This window comes from Pipra filicauda, unplaced genomic scaffold, assembly GCF_003945595.2.
Source record: "Pipra filicauda isolate LSUMZ 115617 unplaced genomic scaffold, ASM394559v2 scaffold8_size5757611_pilon, whole genome shotgun sequence".
NCBI classification, from domain to species: Eukaryota; Metazoa; Chordata; class Aves; order Passeriformes; family Pipridae; genus Pipra; species Pipra filicauda.
In genome coordinates, this window is record NW_024105087.1 from 4,877,342 (window position 1) to 4,902,662 (window position 25,321).

At 40.6% G+C, this 25,321-nt stretch overlaps 1 protein-coding gene across 1 annotated transcript in view; it reads right to left on the reverse strand.

Moving 5' to 3' along the window:
• Nucleotides 1-25,321, reverse strand: part of ARHGAP24 (Rho GTPase activating protein 24) — a 213,911-nt gene that overhangs the window by 159,827 nt on the left and 28,763 nt on the right. Inside the window, exon 2 of the mRNA XM_027738522.2 lies at nucleotides 16,317-16,516. Within this exon, the coding sequence (XP_027594323.1) occupies nucleotides 16,317-16,496 (180 nt within the window). The 5' untranslated portion in view covers nucleotides 16,497-16,516. The remainder of the gene's footprint in view (nucleotides 1-16,316; nucleotides 16,517-25,321) is intronic.

Sequence of the window (25,321 nt, forward strand, 5' to 3'; positions counted from 1 at the left end):
GTGCTGCTCAGGAAGTCATCTCAATCATCACAGAATCTGTTTTTTTCATCCCTCCAACAGTAACTACTATTGCCCATCCCAATAAACAAGAAAAACCAAAGCAAACAAAAACCACAAATAAACAAAACCCCCCAGAAGAGTCTTTTCAGCTCTTACTCCAGTTTTGTGCCAATGCAAACTTGCCCAGGCATCTATTTCAGTGCCACCTTCTAAACTGAGGAGTCCCATGGAAGTGCCCCTTCTTGGCAGGTAACGTCAAGGTCTATTGTGAATCATTTATGCCATTATTTCAGACAGGAGTCTAGAGTAATGATTACTGTGAATCAATTTACTGCCAAACTTAGCAGGTTTTACTGGATTTTGGAGTTTTGTTGCTGTTTTGGGGGTTCTTTTGGTTTTTGTTGGGGTGTTTTTAATAAGGCAGAAAGTCAGAATCCACTTTTATAACAGGATTTAAGGTATTTCTCAATAATGCTACTTTCACTATTGCAACCTGAACAGCCTTAAACCAAAAAAGACAGCAAAAGAAACAAAGATTAAATGTTTAAACAAACATTTATGCAGATGAAACTGTTATCTAGAGTCATTAAAGGTGCATCTGTTTCATCTCAGAAAAAAACAAGTAAATTTAACTCTCCAACTGTTACATTATTCATAAGCCCCCAAGTGACACCAAGTAAAGCACTTGTCAAATGGAATGTAGTCTCTGCTTTTGTAAATAATGGTGATGTCCATTACATCAGCCCTAGTTTTTCTCCCCCCACAGTGCTGCAAAAGAACTAGATACACTGGTAACCAGGGCTACACGAGTCATTATGGGATACGAGGCTTGAGCAAAAAGTGTCTGCAGTGAAGTAAAGCTGGGATACCTGAAAAAAAACAAAACCAACAAACCTTGCAATAACAGAGGCAATGGTGCTAACTGAATTACCTACTTTTAAAATCCATTTAACACTATCACATAGACTGGGCATAATTTTCAACCCTGAAAAGAACAAGTGTGAGATGCAGATAGTCACTCTGCACGTGTGTACCTATCCAAAATTCTCACTGCTTGTCTTTCCCTTTGCTTTTATGCAAACAACCAAGGCCAAAGCCCAAAGCTTGCTTCTTACCTCACCTGGCTCCTAGAACCTCTGTTCTGAAATTATTTTTAATCTTTTTGCCAGGTTCTACACATAAAATGGCTTGCCCCAAAAATTTTGGCTTCCTCAGAGAGAGCTCATAGAAAAACACTGAGTTCATTTTGAAAGTAACACGAACTTGGAGCTTCAAAGCATCACGCAGGAACACTTACGCTTCAGACGGGATGCCAAAAGACTCATCTCCAACACTCTTCCATTGAAACACTACCTTCAGCATTTTCCTTTCAGACAGTCTTTAAACATGTTAGCTATCCTCTTGGAGATGCATAGCTTCTTGCCTCCTCCCAGCCCAAAATCCAGCCAGACCCACAGCCAGTCTGAGCTCAGCGACCCCTTCTGAAACCTTCCTTCCCCTCTCCTCCCAATACTGCCCTGAAGAAGGCAGGCAATAACGGCATTTCCTGCTCCTGGTGACACTGCTACTATTTGAGAGACATGCAGCAATTTATGTGGACTTTCCAAGATTTCACACAGATAATTGTACCCTTTCGGCAATCTCTTCCTGAAACGATTCAGGCAGAGCAAATCCTTCCTTACTGCAACATCACCTTTTGGGTCAAGGGAGAAGGTTGTCTTGCGGTACTTACTCGTGCAGACATATCTTTCTTTCTTCTCCCAACCCTGACCATTGTATCTCTCAAAGCAGATTATCACAGTTTTCCTCTCCAGAGGGACTTTCTACCACTTCACTCCTGCTGGGCACACAGTGACTGAATTATTAACTGTGTAAGCAGTTAATTGAGAAATCTATCATTGAACCTTCTTGCTGACTACACATGTATTAGCAAACTACACAATGTGCAGCAGTTCTTTTCTGCATAGTACCTATTATTCACAGTCACCCTACATAAAAAGCCTTTATGCTCTTCCTGAATGTTTGCAACGCATTGGGGACCTGCTGGACACAGCTCACAGGATAATTGGCAGGGGAGTTGCCTTTAGCTGGTTTCGTTCTCCAACAGCCATTTGTCCCACTGCTGGCATTACCACCAATTTGAGAGAAGCATAGGCATTGTTCTAAAATCTCATTTTACTGCCTGGTTTGTTTAACATTAATTTTCTATTGTGCAACATTAATTTAAAAGTGTCTACACACTGAGATTTGGAGACCATTCTGCAAAACAGCATTTTTGTCCCTATATCATCCACAGAGCATACCTTCATGAGCTCTACTGTGAGCTGCCTAAGGTTTTAAAAAAATAGTGGCTGAAGCCTTTTATGGGAAAACACTACAAGCCAAATACTGAACCTAATGCTATTTGCAGATGCACACTGTGCTCACAAGATGAGCCAAGCAGAATAATGCAAGCAAATAATTATGCTCTGAAGGAAACAGAGAATGTGAAGAATGGTGGTTAACAAATGAATGCAAGTCTTGCCAGCCCTCTAGGTCTGGAAGTTCAGCTCTTCCTCCCCACACCTGCTGTGAAACCCTGGTCCAGTTCTCTAGCTGCTCATTTAACATGCTCTTCCCTTGATCTCTGGTTACATTCCTCAAGCCTACACAGCACAGCTAGATTTTCTCATACAGCTCCCCCTCTGACTACTTCACCCTCCCTCCCAAGGTCAAATGCTACATTCGTGTCCAAGCTCACACAGCACCACATTCAAGCCCCTGATCTGAAAAAGACTGCACAGCTCTGCATGCATGTATTTAACCTTCCTCTGAAATTACCCCTGCTTGCACCCTCTCGACACTGCCAGCTCAAATTAGACTCTGCAAGCTACAAACATCAACTAGACTAGCTCACATTTGAGCTACTGTATCCACAAAGCACTTTTATTGCTGGGATCACAGTATTGAGCAGCATCTCCTCTGTCTTTCCACCAGTACTCCCATTCCAGTAGCAAAGAGATGGCAAGACAGGGGTGATGGAAATCCATCATCCATGCCCTGCAGATGGTCTAAGTCCTGATACTGGATGCTGCCACAGAAAGCCAAGTGTGAACAATACTCAAGGGCCTTTCACCCTTGCCTGTCTTCTATTTCTCCAGCTCTGCTCCTCTCCCAAAGCACCGTGCAATAGGACAGAGAGGAAGAGGAGGAGGAGCACACCATGGATGTTCACAGCATAAAAAGCAATATAAATTAAAACAAAACTAGAGAACAGACACTCTCTAGCAGACTCCATCCCTCTCAAGTATCCAAGCTTGCTCTTCTTTTCAACAGTAATACACTCTTTTGGATATTATGGTAACCTGGAAGCTTATGAAGGAATACCTGTGGTTAACTCAAGCCTTTCCAAGTACGAGAAGAGGGTCTGGAAAGCATCTTGCATTTCTGAGGTGGTGCAGCATACTGGAGACACATAACTGTGGATCACTGCGCTGGATGCAAGTCACACGGCTGCCATTACAGAGAACATCGCACCACCATGTCCTACTTCTGAGAGCTGGACTAAATGATACTTTTATATATACTCATGAAGGACAGTATCTGAGAAATAGTGGAATATTTGGGGGGAAATTTTTTTATTGTAAATACAGTGAAAATGCATCGTCCAACTAATGACACCCTTTTAACTTCTTCAGTGGAAGACACTGAGAGACACGAGAGACACTCTCTTAGTCTTAGTAGTACAGACTCCATACACAACACTGCTTTAGCTAGGACAAAATTGCTTCAAGTCAAAGAACAAAAGCACACATACACAGCTATTCTGAATTTTACACTGGTGTTCTCAGCAGGACACAACCATAAGAAGTCTCAATGCTGTCATCTTTTGGAATACCAACAGAGGTAGCAACAATTTAACCTAGCAGACCTTCTTTCTGTTTAATTCAACATTTCATTAGAAAAACTACTGTACATATGTAGGAGTGATCATACTGGAAAAGTCCAAGAATACAGCTGTGTTGTGAATGTGAGCCAAGAATGCACATCTTGGTTCTACTTTGTATTTTCCTCATGTCAGCTTAATTAGCTTTATTTACAATGTTAAATTCTCTCAGATAGAGAAATTAAATCAGCCTTTTATGCATTCAGAGCAGTAGATGAGTTTTCTTCACTCAGTTAATTGGATACTTCTTTTCAGTGTAGCACAGGGATAGCAAAATAATCACTGTGTTTTACTAAACCAGCTATTACACTAAAGAGGTTAAAATAAATACCAGCATGCACACTTGGTTGTTTTTAAAATTGGCTGCAGTCTGTTTCTTGCAATCACAAACAGGTCTTGTGAGAAACATCACATAAAACCAAGGGTCACAATGCACTGGTTTTAAAATCTTGATTTCACACTAGAGTGGAGTCTGAGTTTTCACAGTCAAAATTCACAAGTGCCTTGGAAAATGTAAAGCTCCTGCTTGGAAAGGAGAAGCAAGAAGGACTGGGCCTTATCTTCCCAGTGAAGGTTGCTCCACGGCTGCCAGTGATAGCACTGACATTTGCTAGATTGAAGTCTTTTTATTGGAACAAGTGCTTTACTAGAAAATGGAGACTATTTTAAGGAAAAAAAGCTCACCATTTCCTCTCTAGCATGTCTTCAACATAATGCATATGAATCCTTGTCTCCAACTGGCTCACAACAGCTTGATTACTCATGAAATGCTTTACTTCACCTTGGTATGAGCCAGAGGGTAGAAACTTACCTTATGCACTTCTTTTTGTCACATTATAAAATACTGAAGATTTGTTTTCCTCTGTAGCCTCCACTTCAGCTTAGGTTAACCTATTTAAAAATGAGGCGATTGGCCAGAAAATTAAAAGCCAGAAACTTCAGTACATAAAAAAAGTTGACACAGAGGATCTGTATGTTTTCTTTTTTCAGCTATGACTTGTACTTCTTTTTCCCGGATAGTGCTGGTTATATAAATGACATTATATAAATACAGACACAAAATGAAGAAACACACCTGGAATAACAATCAAACCTATGAAGCAAAAGGGAAAAGATCTCCTGTTGATTCACAGGTAGTTAAATGCAACGTACGTTTTACAGCCTAGACTGTGATTGAAATCTAACACTGAGCTTCTTCTAGACTAAGCTGTGAACTCTCATGCCAACAATGCACCTCCAGGAGCCCACTATTACATGTATCTTGCTAAGCCTCATCCCCATGTAGCTTTTCACTCCAGGAAAAGACAACTGACAGGAGAGTTTGGACACTGCACGGAATTTAACACAACTTCATTAAAGGAAATTAAGTCAGCTTAATGCTCATGAGACTGATCTGGCATTCTTGAGAGGCATAAAGGTTACAGCACAGTAAACTTCACATCATTAGACCTCCTTTTCCAACACCTCTGTATGTCTCATCCAAGCTCTTCCCATGGCCAATCTGTCTGCTCTTAAACATTTATGTAAGGAATTGTGAAAACAAATTGATCTCAGTCTGCCTTTTCTCTTTATCCTCTTCAAAGATCAGGAGCTGCAACAAATACCAATCACACTGGCATTTCTCATGAGGTGTTTTCCCAAAAAGTCCCTCTAGGCAATATTTTGCCTGTTGAAGGGGATTATTTCTATAAAATGTAAAAAAAGCTGGTTTATGTAGCACATCATCTGTTTCATTTATTAGAAACTAGATCATTACACTGGATTTAAGAGTATGCAGATGAAGAGGTAATACTGCATTAAACAAAAGACACCAAGAAAAGCTGTGAAGCTCACTCTGAGATGGTGTGAGCATAATTAGTGATTCTGTATTAGAAATGAAAGGTTTTATAACAAAGTGTACTGAGCAACAACTTCATTTGCAAAAAAAAGCATCAGGAGAAACACAACATATAAATTATTAACTAAATATGCTTTCAGCTTGCAGAAGCTGAACATATTTTCAGTAATTGCTGGTACACAATGGAATAGGTATCACTTTTAAGACCTGGGGGAAATCTGGCATCCTAACACTAGGCAGTATGTGGCAAATAATAACTTTTAAGGATGACAGATTGAAGTTTTTAACAATATCCTTTTTCCACACAAATACTAAATCTCTTCTTCAGATGTGGAGCTTTATTTATTGCTCTTTAAGTGAGGAAAAGGCAAAGAAGGAAGAAGAAAAAAACCTGCAAGTGTTTCTCGTTCTCGCTGGGCTCCAAAACATGTAAATAATTCCCTATTTCTTTCAAGTGGTTGACTTTTTTTTCCCCCTCTTGCTAGAGGTGTTTGTCCTTTTTAAAATTAATTTTCCAGGGACTAAATCTCTGATTAAACAGGCAGAAAAAGGAGCTGGTCCTCACCAAAGACAAGTGGGCAGCCTGAAGGGTGGCTTCAGTGTTCCTCATAGCGTAAGGACAGAAACACAGTAATTAACAGATATAGGACCATGGCATGCAGGCTTTTAATTGCTCCCCATCCTTCACCTGTCTAGCACTATTTCAAGGCTGAAAGAGTCATCCCTCCAATCTAAAGGAGGCCTGCCATATTGCCTTTCCTTGTGGGAAGAAAGGAAAACTTTAGCTTGATGCAACAGGTATGGAAACGCACAAGGGAAAAAAAAAGGGGCAAGTGAGCAGTCCTAAAACAGAGCTGAAACCTATGGATTAGGTGAGGAAAGGCTCCGCTGCTGAGCCATCATGCAAGGTTCCTGTGAGATCCCCACTGTATTCTGGCAAATGCACATACAGTGCCTCACTAAAGCATCAGCTCATAATACCTAAATCACAGCCCTGTGTCTGTTTCTTGTCATCTACAGGACCAGATCCCTACCCTAATGCTCAGTTTATGTCAACCAGCTTCCAAAACGCATGCCTGTGTCTATGAAAGTCCTTAGTACTCTTCAGTTGCTTGTGGTTGTTATTCAGGAGTAAGAGAGTGGAAACACTTCAATTACTCACTCTAAGCAGGAGCTCTTTGTGGGTAGCTGCATAGACTTTTAATGGATTTTATTCTGCAGTCCAAGCCATAACAGAAAGTTTTTGTCAGCTCAACTTCTGTGCTGCAAGCCTGCTGAAAAGGATGTCCCTCCAGCATTAGAAGTTAATTTAGCTGCTTCTGTTACCATTCAACCCTTGGCCTCCATTCTGAGGCTGCCAACACAAATACCACCTGTGAAAGCCATTCTCATAAACTTGGTCTGTATGAAGGGATTTGAAATGTCTGGCTCAGCTCATGAGGGAACACGTGGCAACCCAGAGGCTCTAACGACCGAGACACCAAGGAAGGGGGTTTTTTTTGTCCACTGTGCTTATGTTACATAGCACATCTTCACCATGTTGCTGCATTTGAACTTGCATAGAATTCATGTCATTTTTCATGTGAGGAGCCTAAAGTCACTCAGAGGAGTATTTATTCAGTCCAGCTGAATCAAGCTGAAATCAGTGGACTTGCACAAATGCCGCTAAAAATTATTGCTAGAATCAGTTCTCAGCTACTACATTTACAGCAACATTATTAAGTCAGTCCCTTACAGTATGCAAGGAAATAAGCAAGCACACCTAGGATGTCTTTATGAAGGGACATTAAGCGTGGCCTACACAGGATAACAGAACCAAATGAACTTTTCCACATCTCATACATTCTCTCAATAGCATATGCTAAGCTAGAAGCTATCAGCAGCAGCTCCAAGTTATGAGTTGATCAAATGTTACTGAATTTCACCTGACAGGCTCCAAAAAAAACCCATCCATATCTATTCATTACCTCTGGTGTTTGTCCTTAAATAAAACAAACATCACATAGCCTCTGCTGCCCAAATTAATGGGAGTGTGGAAAAAAAAATAACTTTTAGAACTATTAAGGTTATTGAAGTTATTGAAAGAGAAAGCATTACATTTACTTAAAGATTCATTTGGAGATTGATTTTCACAAAACTTCACCTTACAGCCTCACCTGTCTGGGCAGCAGTGTTCAGGTTAGTTGATTTACTCTGCTGCTGCTGCTATTAAGTAAGGAAAGCTAATGAGAAACATCTAGAGCAGACCATTGCTGTCTGACTAAATATGACAAAAGGCATTTCACTGCAGTGGAGTTCATAATAAAAAACCACTGACATGATTAGGAATTTAGATCAGCACATTTCAGACAAGAAGGTGGTGGTAAGAAGACAATCAATAACAACCATCCAACGTAATATCAGGTGTATTTTTTAACCACCAGCAGCCTGACACTATCCTTACTCCTCTCCACAAAACTTCATTAACCTGCTAAACATATGTTCATTATCATCCACCAGAAATGCACTTTTCACCAGGCAGTCAATAGAGAAAAGAAGATAGACAGCATATCCCCTTTCTTCCCTCTCCCAAACCCTGGCACGAGCCAGAAACAGAGAGGAAAGAAGGGAGGGAAAGATAGTATGAGCATAAGAAGGCTGAAGACAGTAAAGACTGGGCAGCCCCACCATCATGGAAAAGCAGCTCTGTACCATGTAGCGGTCTCTTACATTTGGAAGTACTGCTCATCCATGAAACTCAATGAAGCATGCTAAGGGTTGAACTTCAGAGTTAGCAAGTTATTACAAACAAGCTAGTTCCCTGGTCCCATGAAGTGAAAGGTGGGGGTAGTTCTCTGAACATTTGGACTAAGCAGATGCATTGGCTGCCAAGAACTGAAATTAAGCTGTTGGCTGGTTTACATCTTATTAGAGCGCCTCTCCTTTCCAACCTAACAGCAGGTGTTGGCCGAATATAATTACACACACAGTTTATACAACACATGGTAGCATACTTGAGAGCTTTAGCTCTGAATGCACACATGGGTCAGTGGTGCTAGCATTTTCAACCAGTGCCACGAGGCATTTTTGCTTTGGTCCATTATAAAAATATTTACTGAAACTGATTTCCCAGTTTGGATTGATTAAAGATACGGTAGTCTGGGAACAAGTATTTATTGTTCCCAAATGGCTTTGGAAGAGGACCTGGGGCTGTACCGCCTGCCACACAAACAGGCATCATCTTTTCTTTACCATCCTGACTTTTTGAGTTCGGTTATGACAACAAAAAGTACCAGTGGAATGCACAAGTTCAAACACCATGAAAGGTTCACATTTCCCACCTACCACACTGTCTCAACTCAGTGAATTTTGAACTTTGGTGACTGGACTGCTTTTCTGAAGCTTTCTCTTAAGAGGGGATAGACCTGTCCTCAGCTTTGCACAGCATCAAGGCTCACTGTTGGTTTGTTTTGGGGCAGGTGTGTGTCAAAATGCATTGAAGAGCCTGATTATGGAAAACAGTTACAAACTTTTAGTTTTAGTTTAAACTGAAGATCTACTCAGGCACCTGGGAACTGCTGGGGGCGTGGGGAATAGGAAGGCAACCATTTAATTCTGTTATTTTCCAAGCTGTCAAATGGGATGGAGACACTGAACTATGTTAGAGAGCAACAACTATACAACTGATTCTTTATGAACATTACAGGCACTAGGAGAGGAGAGGGGAAGCTATTTCAGCAGTCAACATATTCCGAGGCAAAAGAAGACCCCTGGGAAGCGGGGGCCAGAGCTGGATCTGAAGAAAGAGAAGAGCAGCAATGCATGAAGGACAAAGACTGCACCTGAGAGCTGTTTTGAAAACTCAGTCAAATTCAGGGAAAATGAAAAGCTACAAGCCCTCGGGAATGAAGCGTGCACAGATTTAAACAAATCGGTATAACAGCAGCATAGAGCAGTTTGCAGATGTTGCCAGTACAGTCACAGCAATGACACAACTGCTGCATGCAAAGCTGACGAAAACAGACGCTGAATACTCCTTGCATTGCACTGAAACCTAAAAACCATCTTCACAGGGCAGCAGAATTTCCAACCACATAAGCTGGGGCAAAGCATGTAGCAAGAACTGCCTGATTTTGGCACAGAATCCATAGCTTTGCACAGTGTTTAGTGACACTCCTGTAATTAATGCGGTAGTGAATGCTTGAGGAGAAACCTTTTTTCTTACTGTGAAATTTTTTAAGACTCCTACTGGGCTGAACCCAAGGACTTCAAAGTTTTTCAAAGGAACAAAAAACAAAGAACAACTACTGAAAATTCAAGTTCATTTTTGGTCTGAAAGAAGTAGAAAAGGGGAGATTAAAGTTGGAAGTTGATCACCTCCAAGTTGAGTACCTCAGTAATGGACCTTGTGGCTATTTGTCTCAGGCTGAGAACAGAAATTTAGCCCTGTGAATTTGAGAAACTCTTTCCCAGCAGCAGAATAATGGCACTAGAAAGACTCTGGTTTCAAATGAACTTAGCCTTATCACACTAATTTCTCGTGTACTGAATTCCCATGGGTATCCACTGACCAAAGTGTATTACACCCTTGAAAACACATAAGTCATTGAAGTAAAAAAGTGTGTCTCTATGAATAAAGTTGCTGAAACCTGCAGCAGTAAATTACTTAAACACTTACAAAGGCACGCAGGTATTAAAAATAGCAGAACTTTCTACTGCATGTAAAAGCTAACACCTATCCTTAATAACCATTCCTGTATTCCAAAAACTTCACTGCTTTAGTTGCAAAAGCCTGATTATACTCATATACTTGAGGAACCACTCTCTGAAAAACCATAAAAAGGGCCAAATCAGTTTTGGGGCTTTCACTTCACTTTCTGCACTGAACAGCCACCACTGTAGCAGTTCACTGCATGAGGAAGACCAGGCTTCAGATCACTTTTCCTGGTGCCATACCATGCCATACCCGTTTCTGTCTCAGGAAAAAAAAGCATAAAACTCTGCTACTCACAATCAGACAAGACACAACTCTTCTTGCCTCGTGTGAAAGTCAGTCAGTGACACAATTAAGCAATTAAATTTTCTGTGTAAAACTTGCGAGACGTTAAGTTCAGTGGATGGAGTTCAAGAATGATAGAAAGGAAAAAAAAGCCCTTGTCATAAATAAAAAGGTATGTTACACAGAGGCCCCTCTTCCTTAACTAAGCGTTTCAAAAAACAGGAAGTATCATTACACCAGGAACACGTGGCTAACACAAAATCTGTTTCCAGTTTGCATGAGATGCAAAACTGCAGTGAGCAGTACCTTACTTCAGTGAGCTTACACAAAGTCAAAAGCCATGAAGGGAAAGAAAATAAAGAAGAGATGACACTCCAGACTGACTTTTTTAAAACCTTCATCTAAGGTGTGTTGGACATCCTTCCATATCGCTGCATTCACATGAAGCATTTAAGGTGTGCTTTCTGATGGATTTTTATTTTTGTGTGGAGGCTTTTTGGTCATTTTTAAAGTTTTGTTTCTACCACCCTCAAAAAACGTATCCATAGCCAACAGCTGAAAGCCTTTCAGATAAATCCTTTCATTACTGGCAAACATCACTGCTGATGTCAAGAAAATCCTATTTAATTTCATCTAGCATATTGAGTTTCTAGCGAAATTCCTGAGAAAATTGATTTTTCTATCACCCCCCCTCATTTGTTTTGACACCTGCATAATTTCATTTACACTTCACAACAGGGTTCGCACAGGCAAAGGCTCACCCAGCAGCACATGTCCATCCCAAACTGTTTCTAGCTTCCCAGATTAATAGCAAGTTTTTGCCTAGAAATGGAAAAAAAAACCCCATCATCAGTGGTTTGGACACTCCTTGCTGTTTTCACATCGAGTCCCTGAATTTGCTTTGTGAAAGGTGGAGTTGTGAGCAAGGCTTACAAAGCCAAGGGTGCAGAAACTTGGTGCTTTATCATCCTTCCTTCCCCCAGCAACACTGAGGGAGCTGCTCTTACAAATCATAGCAAAATCTACTGAGGAGCTGTTTCACTTGCAATGCTGCTCTTCAGTATTTACACAAAATCTGGTTCTTGTTGCTTTCCAGAGACAAGTACCAGAGTGCACACTCTGATCTCCCTGATGGAAAATGCTCTAGGCAGTAGGGAGAGATGGCCACTTCTTGTGGACCATTAAGTTTCCACCCTTCACACAGAAACCTTATCCATTCCCTTTTAACTTATAAAAAACCATGATGCTCAATTTCTAATCATATTCAATACTAATACTGAAGGATTTTGCCTACTGACAGGCTAAATTTCAAATTATGCAATCATCATAATAATTTCTATTTACATTCATTACAAGCTTTATTTTAATTTAAAAATGCAAGTGTAATTTGTCAAGATTCCTATTCATGCTGTTAAATGGATTTATCTGTCAATTAAATTTTTATACAAATCATATCTAATGGGAAGCACTGAACCTGGCAAGGGATACATAGAAAAGAATAACAAAGAAGGGCTTCTACGGGTATGATAATCAGAAAAGGAAGTTTAAAGAAGGTGTACCCACCCCAATAAACAATGCTGGTAAATGTATCTTTAAGGTCTCTTCCAACCCAGCCCATTGTATGATTTGTTCTATGATTTTGACAGAAAGCAATACTTCTATAGTCTGTTTGTATATCAGAGACTGCCTTTCTCTTACAAACAGTAACCTGTACTTAACATTGCAGCTGCCACTTACTCACTTTCAGTCAAAGACCAATTCAAATGCCACATTCAAGATCCACACTTTTCCACTTCGGTCTTACAAAGATATTGTGAGCCACTGAATACTCTTCAGCATTACTCAAGCCAAACACTTAGGAGCTAAGTAAGATCTTGAAGATAAAAACTGCACACTAAAATGTTCAGGATGGGATACAGACTGAAATAGCAGCAGATCACTGTCTGCTTTCAGGCATACACCAAGTGTTTCCTGAGGGGTAGTTCAGAGCTCTTCAAGATGTCTCTACTTAGCACATCTCAGAGATAATTCAAGTCCATAAGCCAAGCTGAATCACGACAACATTAAACAGGAGCCTAAACCAAAAATGCTATTTAGACTGGATGAGCTTGCCCATTCTTGTTCATTTACAACCTAATACCAATGATGCTCCATCAGCACAGGTTACCAAGCTTTTCTCCCATAAACTCACTTCCTCAGTAACAGCAGTAGAGTGAGATAGCAAAAACCGCAAGGAGACGGTGCTTCAAAGCTCCCTCCTGCTGCTCACAAAACCACAGAAAAAGCATGCTGTCTCACTGAGAAGCCACTGACTTCCTCCTCCCATATTCAGTTAAGACCAAGTCAACCCTGACACAGCTGGAGAAGTTAACCATAGGAGAGAAGAAAGCAAGAAATGCATTTTCATGGGCTGCATTTAAACAACAGCTGTACTGTGGAACAGGGAATGCTAAATTCTTGCTTCTTTCAGCTGCCCACATTTCAAGCTTGGATAGCTGACCTTCACATCTAGCATAATACTAGCTTTCTACAGCACAAAACAGTATAAAGAATTAACAAAGTAAATCCATTATCACTTCCAAGAAGTCAAGATAACACAGAATTATCAGAAATCAGATTTTTATTCCTTCACGTGGTTTGCTGCTCGCTTATTATGTTTTTTGTCTTCTGGAATTAACTAGATTATTGCTATCCATACCCACATCAGTAAACAGAAATGCCATTTTTGCCAGATCCTCAGAGATATTTCAAGGATATAAGAGCAAAAGATAGATGCTATTCTTACTGATAAAACATTACTAGGGAAAGATTCTTGTGTTTGATGATAACAGAGAATCGATGACAATTCTCTGACCTTGACTATGAGACTAACAGTTGTGTATTGCTTTTTTCTTCTGTTGTTCTTCACCAGCTCTGTGTGCCTGAAGGCACAGGTTGGCAGAGAGAATTCCCCACACTCATACTGATAGTTAATGACTTTTAAATTTAATATTCTTGACACCAAGGAGATGTACACATACTGACTAAAGCATATGTGGTAGCTATCGCTATCACTAGCAGGAAATGAGCATGCTTCAGGAATTCCAAAGCATTGAGATGGTTTAGACACAAAATGTTCCTTCCTCTCTTTGCTCCCATTATACACAGTCACTTAAAGAATAAAAAGTCTGACAGATCACAATATTTTTCTGAAATTCGGTTCCATTCACATCTCCCTCACTTTCAAAAACACAAACATCATGGCATAATTTCTGGTACAGACTGAAAACAGAACCCAAGCCCCAATGCTCAGGACACTTACTGCATTTCCACCAGAAGTTGAATTCTGCCTTTCTCTAATTCACATTAAGGCTATGAACACAAGCCCACTGGCTTGTCTTGTCCTCTCCAGCTATAGTACTTCCACCTTCCATTTAGATATATATACACAAGGTGTGCAGTTAGAACATTCCTCAGTGAGAGTAACCAACACTCTCTGCCTCCTTCCAAATACAACCAACCAGTAAGCAAAATAAAAACTACAATCCATTTTGGAACAAAACCTCATTAACCTTCTTCCATTATGTTTTTGTCTAAAAGAATTATTGTACGTTATACAGACTGCACAATCCAGTAGTGAACAAACAGGTATTCATAATAAATACAGAACCAATATTACATAGTAAATATAACAAAATACCTCTTGCCATTTCCTAATGATATCCCTATGCACTGAAAATTCATGGTATCAGTGGTGTTCTTTGCTTTAGCTCTCCACAGCAAGAACAACAGGGTTCCCAGAAGGTCATAGTGATTTTCTTGTCAAAGTTAATGCAGCAAACCCTTCAGTGTAATGGGAAAAAACCATTTCTGTATATGGCATTGAACCTGGGACATATTTCAGGAACTGACACTTGTGCAGTTTTCTTTAGAAACCTTCCAAAAAATACACTAAGGTGAGATATTGACTGATCCTAATTTGGACAGGCCCATTAATTTTCCAAACCTCTTGGCATATTTTAAGTTACACTTCTCTCAGCACTTCTCCCACCCTGCTTTGTATCTCTAGGTGTCTCCATGAACTTACTTGAGACTTCAGTGGAAAATTCAAATAAACTTTTAGTTATTAATTCAGCTGCTACCTAATTATCACAGGTATCAGAAGATCAGAATTACCACCTCCATTTCACAAAGGGGAAGTAGCAAAGTCAATAGGATCTTCTGAAGTCATCCCACAGGTCAGCAGGAGACAGACAAGAAGATAATTTGGGTTCCACAGTGCTGTAGAAAGCTCCATGTTATACAGCATTGTGCCAGCTCTCAAAAAGTCATGAAGTCTTTACATGCAAACACACTGGCAGATGTCAAGTGCTAGGAAGTAGAGTTATATTCTGGAAACTCAATATCTGCCCTGTAAACATTTTTATTTTGATGGCTGCTTTTTTCACTCTTAATTGCCAAAATACATATATGGAAAGATATATTGTATTTCCCAGAAGTTATTGGCTATTTCGTATTCAAATTAGTAATCCTAACATAATATTTGTAAATATACAGTGTGTTATTTATCTGAGATAATTTTAAGGGAAAGCAGCTACCAAGGCTGTGAAATTGGTACTTTGAAATAAACTCGAACTTTGGAAACAATTACCTCAAGACTTAATACTTTTCCTACCATGTGCACTACAATGCAAGCTGTAAAACTTGACCAAGTGTCATGACCTGTTCCATACAGGAAACTAGATTAGATGGGGTTTATGCCTCTGAGAACTCCCTGTGAAATTCCACATAAATACATACCACGAGAAATTCAGTAGCCACAAAAAACACGAGTGTGGTTATTATATTTTAATATCTACACAGAAGTAACTCAGAGATGTCAGAGCTTTTTCTAAAGTCACAAGCATCTAAGAAACTAAGACTATCATATTCCTGTAGGTGCTAGCACAAGATCTTTCTTAACTTACTATCACGGGGCTCAGGCCTGCCCTGACCCAAGAGGCAGCATTATTTCTCTACTCATATAGCATTCTAGAGACAGGCAGCCCTAAAGCATGGTGGTGGAAAGGCTAAATAAATAGGAAAATAGATGAGGAGTAAGGAGCAGTAAATCACCACAAGAGAACCAAGCAGCAAACAGCAGTCTGTTCTGTATTACAGATGGCAATGCATTCAGGCTACAGTCTTACGGGATTTCCTATCTGGGAAGACATAAAGCAGAGATACTCCACACTGTAAGTGGAAAAAAAAAAAAAAAGGCAGTAATTTTTCAAATACAGCTTATTCATCTGCCTCAATCAAGCCCATCCGACTGACTTCTGCTATTTGAACTTTAGGTATATTTCACTCCCTCTGAAATGCTCAAAATGAGAAAACCTGACCTGGAAAAGGGAGTTTTAGAAACGAATCTAATGGAGAAGTCACACCAACTGCCAAGGTCTGACTCAGTGTTCTGTTCACTATAATGAAAAGCCCAAATCCAATACAGAGTCAGTCAAAGAGATGGAGAAATCTGGTTCTTCGAACACCGGACAGTTCTGCTTGCATTAACTTATTTTCCTCCCTCACCTCCCATCCTATCTCCTCCTTTCACTTACCAAGGGCTTGGTTTCATCTTCATCTTTGAAATAGTAAAGCTGGTCCCCCTTGAGAACAAACCAACGTGTGTGCCAGGTCTTGACGAAGCCTCCTTGCTTCCGCAGCCACCCACACTTAATGGCAACGTGCCGCCCTTGGCTCAGTGGGGGAGTCTCTGAAGAGCCATTGTGTTCCTCCATACTGGGAATGAGCAACTCTCCTGTTGAGCAAACAAGGGGGAAAGGTAAAATAATTAGATTATCATCCAGGCAGTAACTCGCTCCTTTCAACACAGCTGGAAAAGAAACGCACCTCAACTACAAGAAAAGAAAATGTTAGGAAAGCACTTCCCCATATGCCTGTTTATTCTCATACTAGCACACTCCATCAGCTGAGAGAATTATTACTCGCCTATAAAATGCAATAATAATAATGAACTGCTAAAAAGCAGGCAAAAGGGCAAAAGTTTTGTTCAAGTGCCATGTAGACACTCTGACCAGCACTGAAGAAGACATCAGCTGTTTCCTGCGGTGAGTTCTGCTGGATTACAGGCAGTAAAACAAGGAATGAACTTACAGTACAGCTTCAGATCAAGGAAAGCAAGCATGCTTATCACTACTGGACCTCCCCATTTAATATTCCTGCCCAGGTTTGGGGCTTCCAAGTTCATATTAAAGAAGACTCTGCTTCACCAAGGCTTAATATAACCCACCACACAAGGAGGTTTTGTTGGGGTTTTTGGTTCTTTTTCCTGAAGTCCATTCACTGGAATGGTGACAGAAAATGCAAGAACAGCTGCATATCACCTTAAACAAGCAACCCCCTGACTGAAATGAGTGTGTCCAGCTGCTTATTATAGACATTTTGCAAATCATGGAGAATTTTGGCCCATCAATTTAAGGCTCAAGAACTATGTCAAAACTAGAGCTGAGCTGTGGAATTAAACTTGACAAAGTTTCATGTGGTGTTGCGGCCTCGTTAAAATGATACTTTTTACCATTTCTGGGCAGTCACGACTCTTCCTGATGGATTTTGTACATATAATCATGTAGTAACTGCTTAACCTTCATGGTCAAAAGGTTCTGATCCTCTGTAAAGTCTAGAATTCAACAAACTTGGGATTTCGAGTTGCATGTTCTCATATTTCCGGTTGAAATACAAAGCAAACGTGTGCCAAATAGTGTATACCTAAACAGAATAAAATGTGACTATGACCACAAACACATCAGTGTGCAAAATCAACGGTGAAATTTCACTGTCTGTTATGTGCTTGAAGAACAACATGTTTCTTTTCTTTCCAGACTACCACTGGCAGTCTTTCTTGCCTAGTCAGGAGCTCGCACAGCTGTTAGGGCCTGGGAAAGCCAATTTCATAGGTAATGTATTTCTTGTTTCTAAACATCAGGGTGGGAAAAGAATAAAATATTCTAGATGCTGCAGGAAAAAGGCACCTCTGCCTAAGAAAACCTAGACTGAAGCTTCATGTTCTGACTTCGGCAAAGTAGACTGGTGAGTCGAAGCCTGGCACTCCTGTTCTGGTCCCCTATATTGCAACCATAGTCTCTGAATATAGTAAACAGACAGCAGCATTGCCAGGGTATGCACTCTGCTTCTAAGGCAGAGTAGAAATGGAGATACACATTCATCTGACAGATGAGACCATCCCTCTGACAATTAAAACAAGTACTTTATCTGGATAGTGTTACATCATTGTAAAATAAATTGCAATACGATGAAACCAAGAAGTGGTACATAGATCAACAGATTCCAGTCAGGAGTGGTTTTCAGACCATTTTTCCTTTGGCTCCTTTCTTACTGCTCACACATCCTCCTTTGGAATAACTTCTCCAGCTGCCACCTCTGCTGTGTGTTTACAGCTTTTGCTTTTAATACCCACACGCAGTCTGTTGTCACGTCCCTGCTTGGGCCTGGATCCTGGAATCTGATCCCTGTGATTAAAACTCTCCACTGCCCTGTGCCACTGAGGTTAATGGGCCACCACGCAAGCACAGAGGTTTCGTTGCAAAGCACAAATTGCAGGATCAAAACTCAGATCACTTGGTATTCTTCTGAGAAAAAGCAAATCTTTCTCCTGCCTCTTTAGGGTTCACCTGGAGTCACTCAGAACACTTGTACTGTTAGATTTACTTGAGCTAAGTGTCCCTGCAAAACATCCAAACGTGTCTGGCTCTCTGCAGAGCAGATAAAGATTTTTTCTTTTGTGCCTGTGGTTACAATTCCATCCTAGCAAGAACGATCCAGCTGATAAACCCTGGGACCACACTGATCAAGAGTTTCTGTGAGCACACACACCATCAGTGGTCACACTCTGCAGACTGCAGCTCTGGGGCTGCAGGGTTGTTAGATGCTGCAGTGAGTTTCTGCACTGAACATTGCCCTCTTCCAACCCAGAGATAAAAATGGAGATTCAGCTACCACTAGAAAAATTAACAGCTTGCTTTCTCAGTGCCTTGTTAGTAAACATGTGCTCACACTTTAAGGTGGTCTGGGCTCTTGTAGTATTTTTCATTCTCTTTGCCAGGAAGGGCAGGCTTTATTAAGCTGACTTGCACCTTACACCTCTACCTACCACCATGGGTGCTGAACATGACTCAGGAATTAGGGCAGACTTACCTGTGCTATATGAGATCAGTCTCTAAAAAAGCAAATGCACTCAACTCATAATTGGCATTTTTTGAATACAAGCAGAAATCTCTTGGATGCTGCTGTTTTCTGGCTGTACCAAAGTAGATGTCAAGAAGCAGCCCTCCAAACTCATACCCTTAGCAAGTGAATTAACAAGTATTTTAAGGAAAGCAGGTAAGTTACTGCAACTGAAAAAAGTAAGGAATAAAATCAGTACCCACAGGCTACCCTGTGCTCCTTGGTGCACAAGTGCTAACCTCATCAGTTAATCTCTGCTGCTTGGGCCAGCAGCAAGGCAGGAACAAAATAAGAGTTTAAATACAGTAATTATGTGTATCACTGCAGTGTTAAGGACAGTGGATCCCCATTACACTTGGATCACAAACAAGAATCTAACTACCAAAGTTAAAACCAATTAACTACTTGGAGGATATGGGTTTTTTAATTTTGTTTCACAAAGTCACATCTCACTGGTGTCAACACAAGTGTACAAAGTAAGTAGGTGCATTTTATCGAGCCAGGAAAAATGTTAAGGCACTCTTATCTCTTTGGTAAAACCTATATCTAACTACTTCTGAGATACTAAAACAAATGAGGTGTAGGAGAGATAACAATTCTACTGCTCTGAAGACTTCACAGGACAGTTTAAGATGTCCTTTAAAGTAGTAGCATACTTGGCATACTCTTGGACATATTCTGTACAAAGAAGTTGTGTTGTTTCACTCATTAGTGATTTTATTCTCTTCAGCAGTTAGAAGTTCAGTCACCTAACTTGTGGTTTCTTTTTTTTTTAAGGAATTGTATTTAGTCCTGTAATTAAGTTTATTTGTTGTTTTTCATTTCTACTTCCCTTTCAATATCTGCCTACTACCAACCAGACCTGGAATCAGAAATTCCAGCAGCTGGCTCACTTTCACTAGTTGTTTTTACAGCTGTTTCAACACTAAGATCATAAAAATAAATTGCAGAAATATCAGGGTGCTGGCACTGATGAAGAGAACAGCGAGGTGCAAACAGTATGTAAACAACACGTGACAAAGTGTGGAATTACATCAACATACTCCAAGTCCTCTCACTCCCATAAGACGAGGCAGAAAGCCATGCATTTTCAAGCACTAAAGAGCATATTCTTCAAACTCATCTTCTGAAGGGGAAACACAACTTGTACTCGCTGCCAGAGTCAACTCTACTGACTTGGCCAACGTCCAGTTTAGGTAATGACCAGAACTGAATAAATGCTATACAATATACTCTTTTGGGGTTGCCTGTGGGCTCGTTCTCCTGGGCTTGTCGGGACATCAGGAGTGCAAAGCAAACAACATGAGAAATATTCCCTGACACGCTGGCCTCTGCATCAACATCTCCTGGTCTATGGAGACCCTCACCACCTACCACTACTGGCTTCAATCCAATTTTTTTCTGCTCCCTTAATGGCATTTGCCCCTCACTAGTCTGTCTAGAAGGCAAATAACTGCACTTAGGTTCTCCTTGCCAATGAGGAAGGTCTGTGCCGGCGGCAGGCACAGAAAGCAGGGAAGTGTTTCTCCTCAGCTACCACTCACTCAATACTTGAATTATGGAATTGGGCAGCTCCTCCAGATCCCAGTATTTTGCCAGAAAATAGTCAAAGTCATTAAAGCACACCAAATCCAGTTCTGATGATCTGTTTGGCAAGAAACCCTGGTGGTTTGCAGTCAGTGTTTTTCCGCTCACTGAAATTTCTCATGGCTAAGATGGCACATTTCAAGCATGCAAACACCATCAGCATTCACCTCCAGTAACTCTTCATCTTCGCCACTGCTCAAATGCTGTAGAGGGTCTTTGCAGCCCAATGTCAGCCCGGTACAAAATGGATAAATGTGAGAAGTCATCACAATGCCTGCCCCAGGACTGTACTCCTCCAGCCTGTCAAAACATGGAATTACCTTGCCCTCCCAAAAGGGCAGGCAACAGAAACTGAACAGAGATGACTTCTCCATGTCAGACACATTAACAGATAGCCAGTAAAAGGCTGCAGTTTTGCAGCAACAACTGGTTTGGTCACTGATGAATATATCTGCCAAATACATATACACATGCAAAATTCATAAAAGTCGTTGTGACACAAATGGTTCTTTATAAAATTAGATTAATACTTCAACACTTACATGAAGAGATGTAACTCAATTTCCAAGTTATGTCAAATTTTGGGTTCCCTTCTACTTGTTTCCCAAAAGCTTATGCAGAGCATAAGTGCTTGAGTTTGAGGTTATCAGTATTCTTCAGGTACAGAGTGCTGCCTCGGACCAGCATGTTTCCTTTGGATACTTCTTGATTTAGTCTTTCAACAACTTCATAAATCCATTTAGCATTTGAAAATCCTGTCAACATTCATCTTGCTTGTGAGATGCCTCAAGACACCTGAATCTCTGCTACAACACAGGCACACGTTTTTGAGCAACTGCTGCAGGAAGCAAAAGACTGGCCTATTTTTCACCATCAGCGTGCTCCAAATCAATTGCTACTCATCTGTTGTGTCAATAGGATATTGCACATGGAAGGAAAAAACATGTCAAAGAGGTAAAAAATACTTAATAAGAGAGCTGACTTTCTGCAAGTGCTTAGCAACCATTTTCACAAGATGCACATTTCGAGAGCATGTTTCAAGTTCTGTCACTTGCAAGGATATATTTTACAGCATTCCTTTCCTGCTCTTTTTAAAAGCTGCAGCAGTGTACTTGCCAGTGCCTTTCCTCCACAAACTTTTAGAAAAGACATCATACTTTTATCTAAAAGGTTTTCCGAGACATCTGAGAAACCTCTTGTAGAACCAGCAGTAACATTCCTAATCATAGATCATCTGGCTGTTCTGCATTCCCCATTCCCATTTTTGTCCTGTCAGGGACAGCCTGAATATATTTTGCTTGAAAGAATTTCAGTTCTACCAACCAAAAATTACTACTTAGGCAGTAAAAAGCTATGAGAAGTGTTATCAGCAGTCAAGGCTGTAAAAGGCCTGATCCACTGCCCAATGAAGCTAAGGGAAAGACTTCCATTATTTTTCAATGCATTTTGGGATCAGTGTGAAAACCAAGACCCAATAACTTTGCTAGAAAATTGAAGTCTTGGTCAAATACTCTTTAACACCAGATTTGCATTTCCATGCCAGAACCATCCTACAGACATTCCTAGAGTAGCCGAACCTTTACAAGCCTACTGTTTCCTTAAAGAAATTCAAGTGCAGCTATAAGTAGCCCAAATAAAGTGGGACTAGAGGATCTATAAAGAACATAAGGTATTCAACTTCTTGTGAATTACAATGGAAATTAGTGAAATTCTGTCAGGCACTTTTAAAAACATCCACTTCTGTGCGTGTATATTTATTTTCTGTGATTGTGACTACTGTTAGCATACGTGCACAGTGCTGTAAAAGCAAAGCAACTGTAGCAGCTCTGTTACTGCAGCATCATGCTGTCAGATCAGCATTTTCAGTAATTGTCACAGGTTTAACTTTTGCTGCCTTTGCCATTCGGTCCTATTCTGTTTAAATCCATGCAGTAAGCATTCAGGCAAATCCTTTCTTGTCTTTCCACCACTGCTGTGGCAGCAGGAGGCATAATGCAGAACCACAGCTAAGAGCACTTCTGACAGCCGGAAATGACACCTCGTTCTCTCCATCACTTCCTAATCCCACTACCTTTTTTGAGTGGAGATGGAATCCACCTGTAGAAGACTCGTGTGACTGACAGACATTTGCACACAATCTGTCTGGTTATCTTTTCTCAAGTACAGATATACCACGCCTGATTTAGCAGTGACTACAAAACGTCACAGCACAAGAAAGGGTTTTGAAGACTTAAGAAGCAACTTCCAAGGATAACACTGTCTCTGTTATGCTTTTGCATGCTACCTGTTATGCATATATGCCCTCAGCTTTCTCCTCATATGGCAGTATACAGTTGTAAGATAAGTTTGCTGCTACTCATGTAATTGGAAAAGTGAAAAGTGTCCCTGCTCATTGCAGGAGGGTTGGGCTAGATGACCTTTAAAAGGTCCCTTCCAATTCAAACTATTCTATGATACTATGATTAGAATGGAGTGGTCCTTCACCTTCCAGGTGTCTGCCCAGACTTCCCCTTCGAATGTCTCATTCTCTAAAACTGGCAATGCTAGAGATAAATTGCATACAGCAGAAAATCAGCTGTAATTATCTGGAGAAGCATACAAAACCACAGACAAGGCAATTACAAGCCTCTGGAAGCTGAAGGGTCAAGTGATGCACAATGGACAAAGAAATGCAGAACAGTTGACAAGTCTCGAGCGCTGAAAAATACCAAGCAGTGAAAAGGTCAGGGAGCAAGTCAAAAGCAGCATCTGGAACAGCGAAAAGATATTCCAACTCTCAAATATCTCTCCCAACCAAGGGGTAACACTGCCTCTGAATATCTGACACTGAAAAGACATAAACCCTGTTTACAGCTTCATACTTCTCATGGAGAAAGTGATCAGTAGGAAAGCTCAAAAACAACTTAATTCCCACATGTGAGTGGTGAATACTTCAGCACATTCTGGCTTCACTTACAAGAGAATTTGATTAAGAGTTGTGTCCAAGCATGATCTCAACAGATCCTATCTCAAAGTATAAAAATAATCTCTAGCACTACACTTTGTTCTCAAAGACTGGTGGCAGAAGACATCTGAGTACAGATGTCAGCAGCTCTCTGACAGTGAATCACTGAGAATGGAACAAGGCTGCACGCTTTTTTAGGAAACTCAACTCAACAGGACTTTCCATGTTATCCTAACAGCAGGTCAGGCTTTCCACATTCCTTGTAAAACTGACCAAGAGAATTAAGATGCTACAAGCTGCATTCACTAAGTATGCTGACAGGCAGGAAAAACACATTCCAGTTTGTCTAGGGCAGCAAAAGCCTCCTCCCAAATCTTCTGCGATACTTGCAAACAGGAGCACACAGGTCCTGCAAAAAGGGTTTGTGGTGGCTGAAGAGTGGGAGGAAGAAAGAGGAGTATTTGCTGCCTGCACAACGCTTCAAATTCCTCTCTTGCTCAGAGCAAATGCAGTCCCAGCACAGTCACTACCTCTGGCAACAAGAGACTAACACAGCAAGTACTGGCTGGCAACACCTCTTCTAATACTCAGATGTTCAGAGCAGGAGGAACCTTATCTCTGGTGCCTCTGTAGAAGTCCCTGGGGAAAAAAAGGGACCCCACAATTATCTTTTAGGTCTTACATTAGTTCACTTTTGATAAACAGAAATCTGTAGGCTTATTTTGAACATATTTGCTACTAACCTTTCACGCAAAATTACTTCCTTCTGCTTTGTTACGTACAATACAATGTTTACCCTTTTCAGTTCAAAGGAGTTCAAGTAACAGCAGCATTTGGTATTCTGCTGAGAGATTCCTCTGAAATACATCTCTCACACTCACATGTGTTCACCAGAAGGACCATGGCACCGCTGCCGTGTGTTGGAACATCCTGCCCCAGCATACCAGAGGAACTGACGGAATTACAGCACGTGCCTGAACAGAAGTTCAGGATCACCATGTCCATTTGCCACCTGTACTCTATGCACCACCCAAAAGAGTACAAGGATGGTAAGCAGGTAGGCACGTTCTGTACACGGATATTGAGCACCCACCCAGCTTCAAGGAGTATCTTGGCACTGTCCCAACTCAAACAAACATGGGCAAGTCAGAACCAAAGGCCCAAACTTGGCACACTCAAAGATGCATCTGCTTCCATTCCTACTAAACTCCATACAAGACCCAAGATTTGTGTCCTATCTGCGTGCCAACCCCAGCAGGACCTGAACTTAAAATAGACCCACTTTTAAACAGAAATCAGTAGTTTGAATGCTGTTCAGAAACGTTTTATGTAAGCAGTAATTGCCTCTGTCACTTAAAAACATTAACCATACTGACATAAATTTCCGTGCTAGAATACTGGAGACAATATAGTCAAATTTTTTAAAAGCAGATGTGTGTCTTTCCACTGAAAAAAAGCCAACTCAAAATAAGCACCATTACTTTGTAGTCAACATTTCCATCCTCTTCCCAGGAAAAGCAGTAATTCATACTTAGGGAACTAACATTTCACTTTTTTAAAACCAAGTCTGCATCAGAAAAATAGAGTTACAATCCTTCCTATATATTTCAGAAAGCAGCAGTATGTTATGCCATTTAAATTGTTTTACTAAATGAAAAACTATGTTGTACTACATTAATAACACCACTGTGGCACCGCCTTTTCCAGTAGAGCTCTAAGCAAAGCGAATACTGTCCCTGAATTCCTTAGCCAGCACCAACACTACCCTTTGACTCTGAAATTAATTCATATGGAGGAACAGTATGAATTCATGCGGTCTTTATCCTTTAA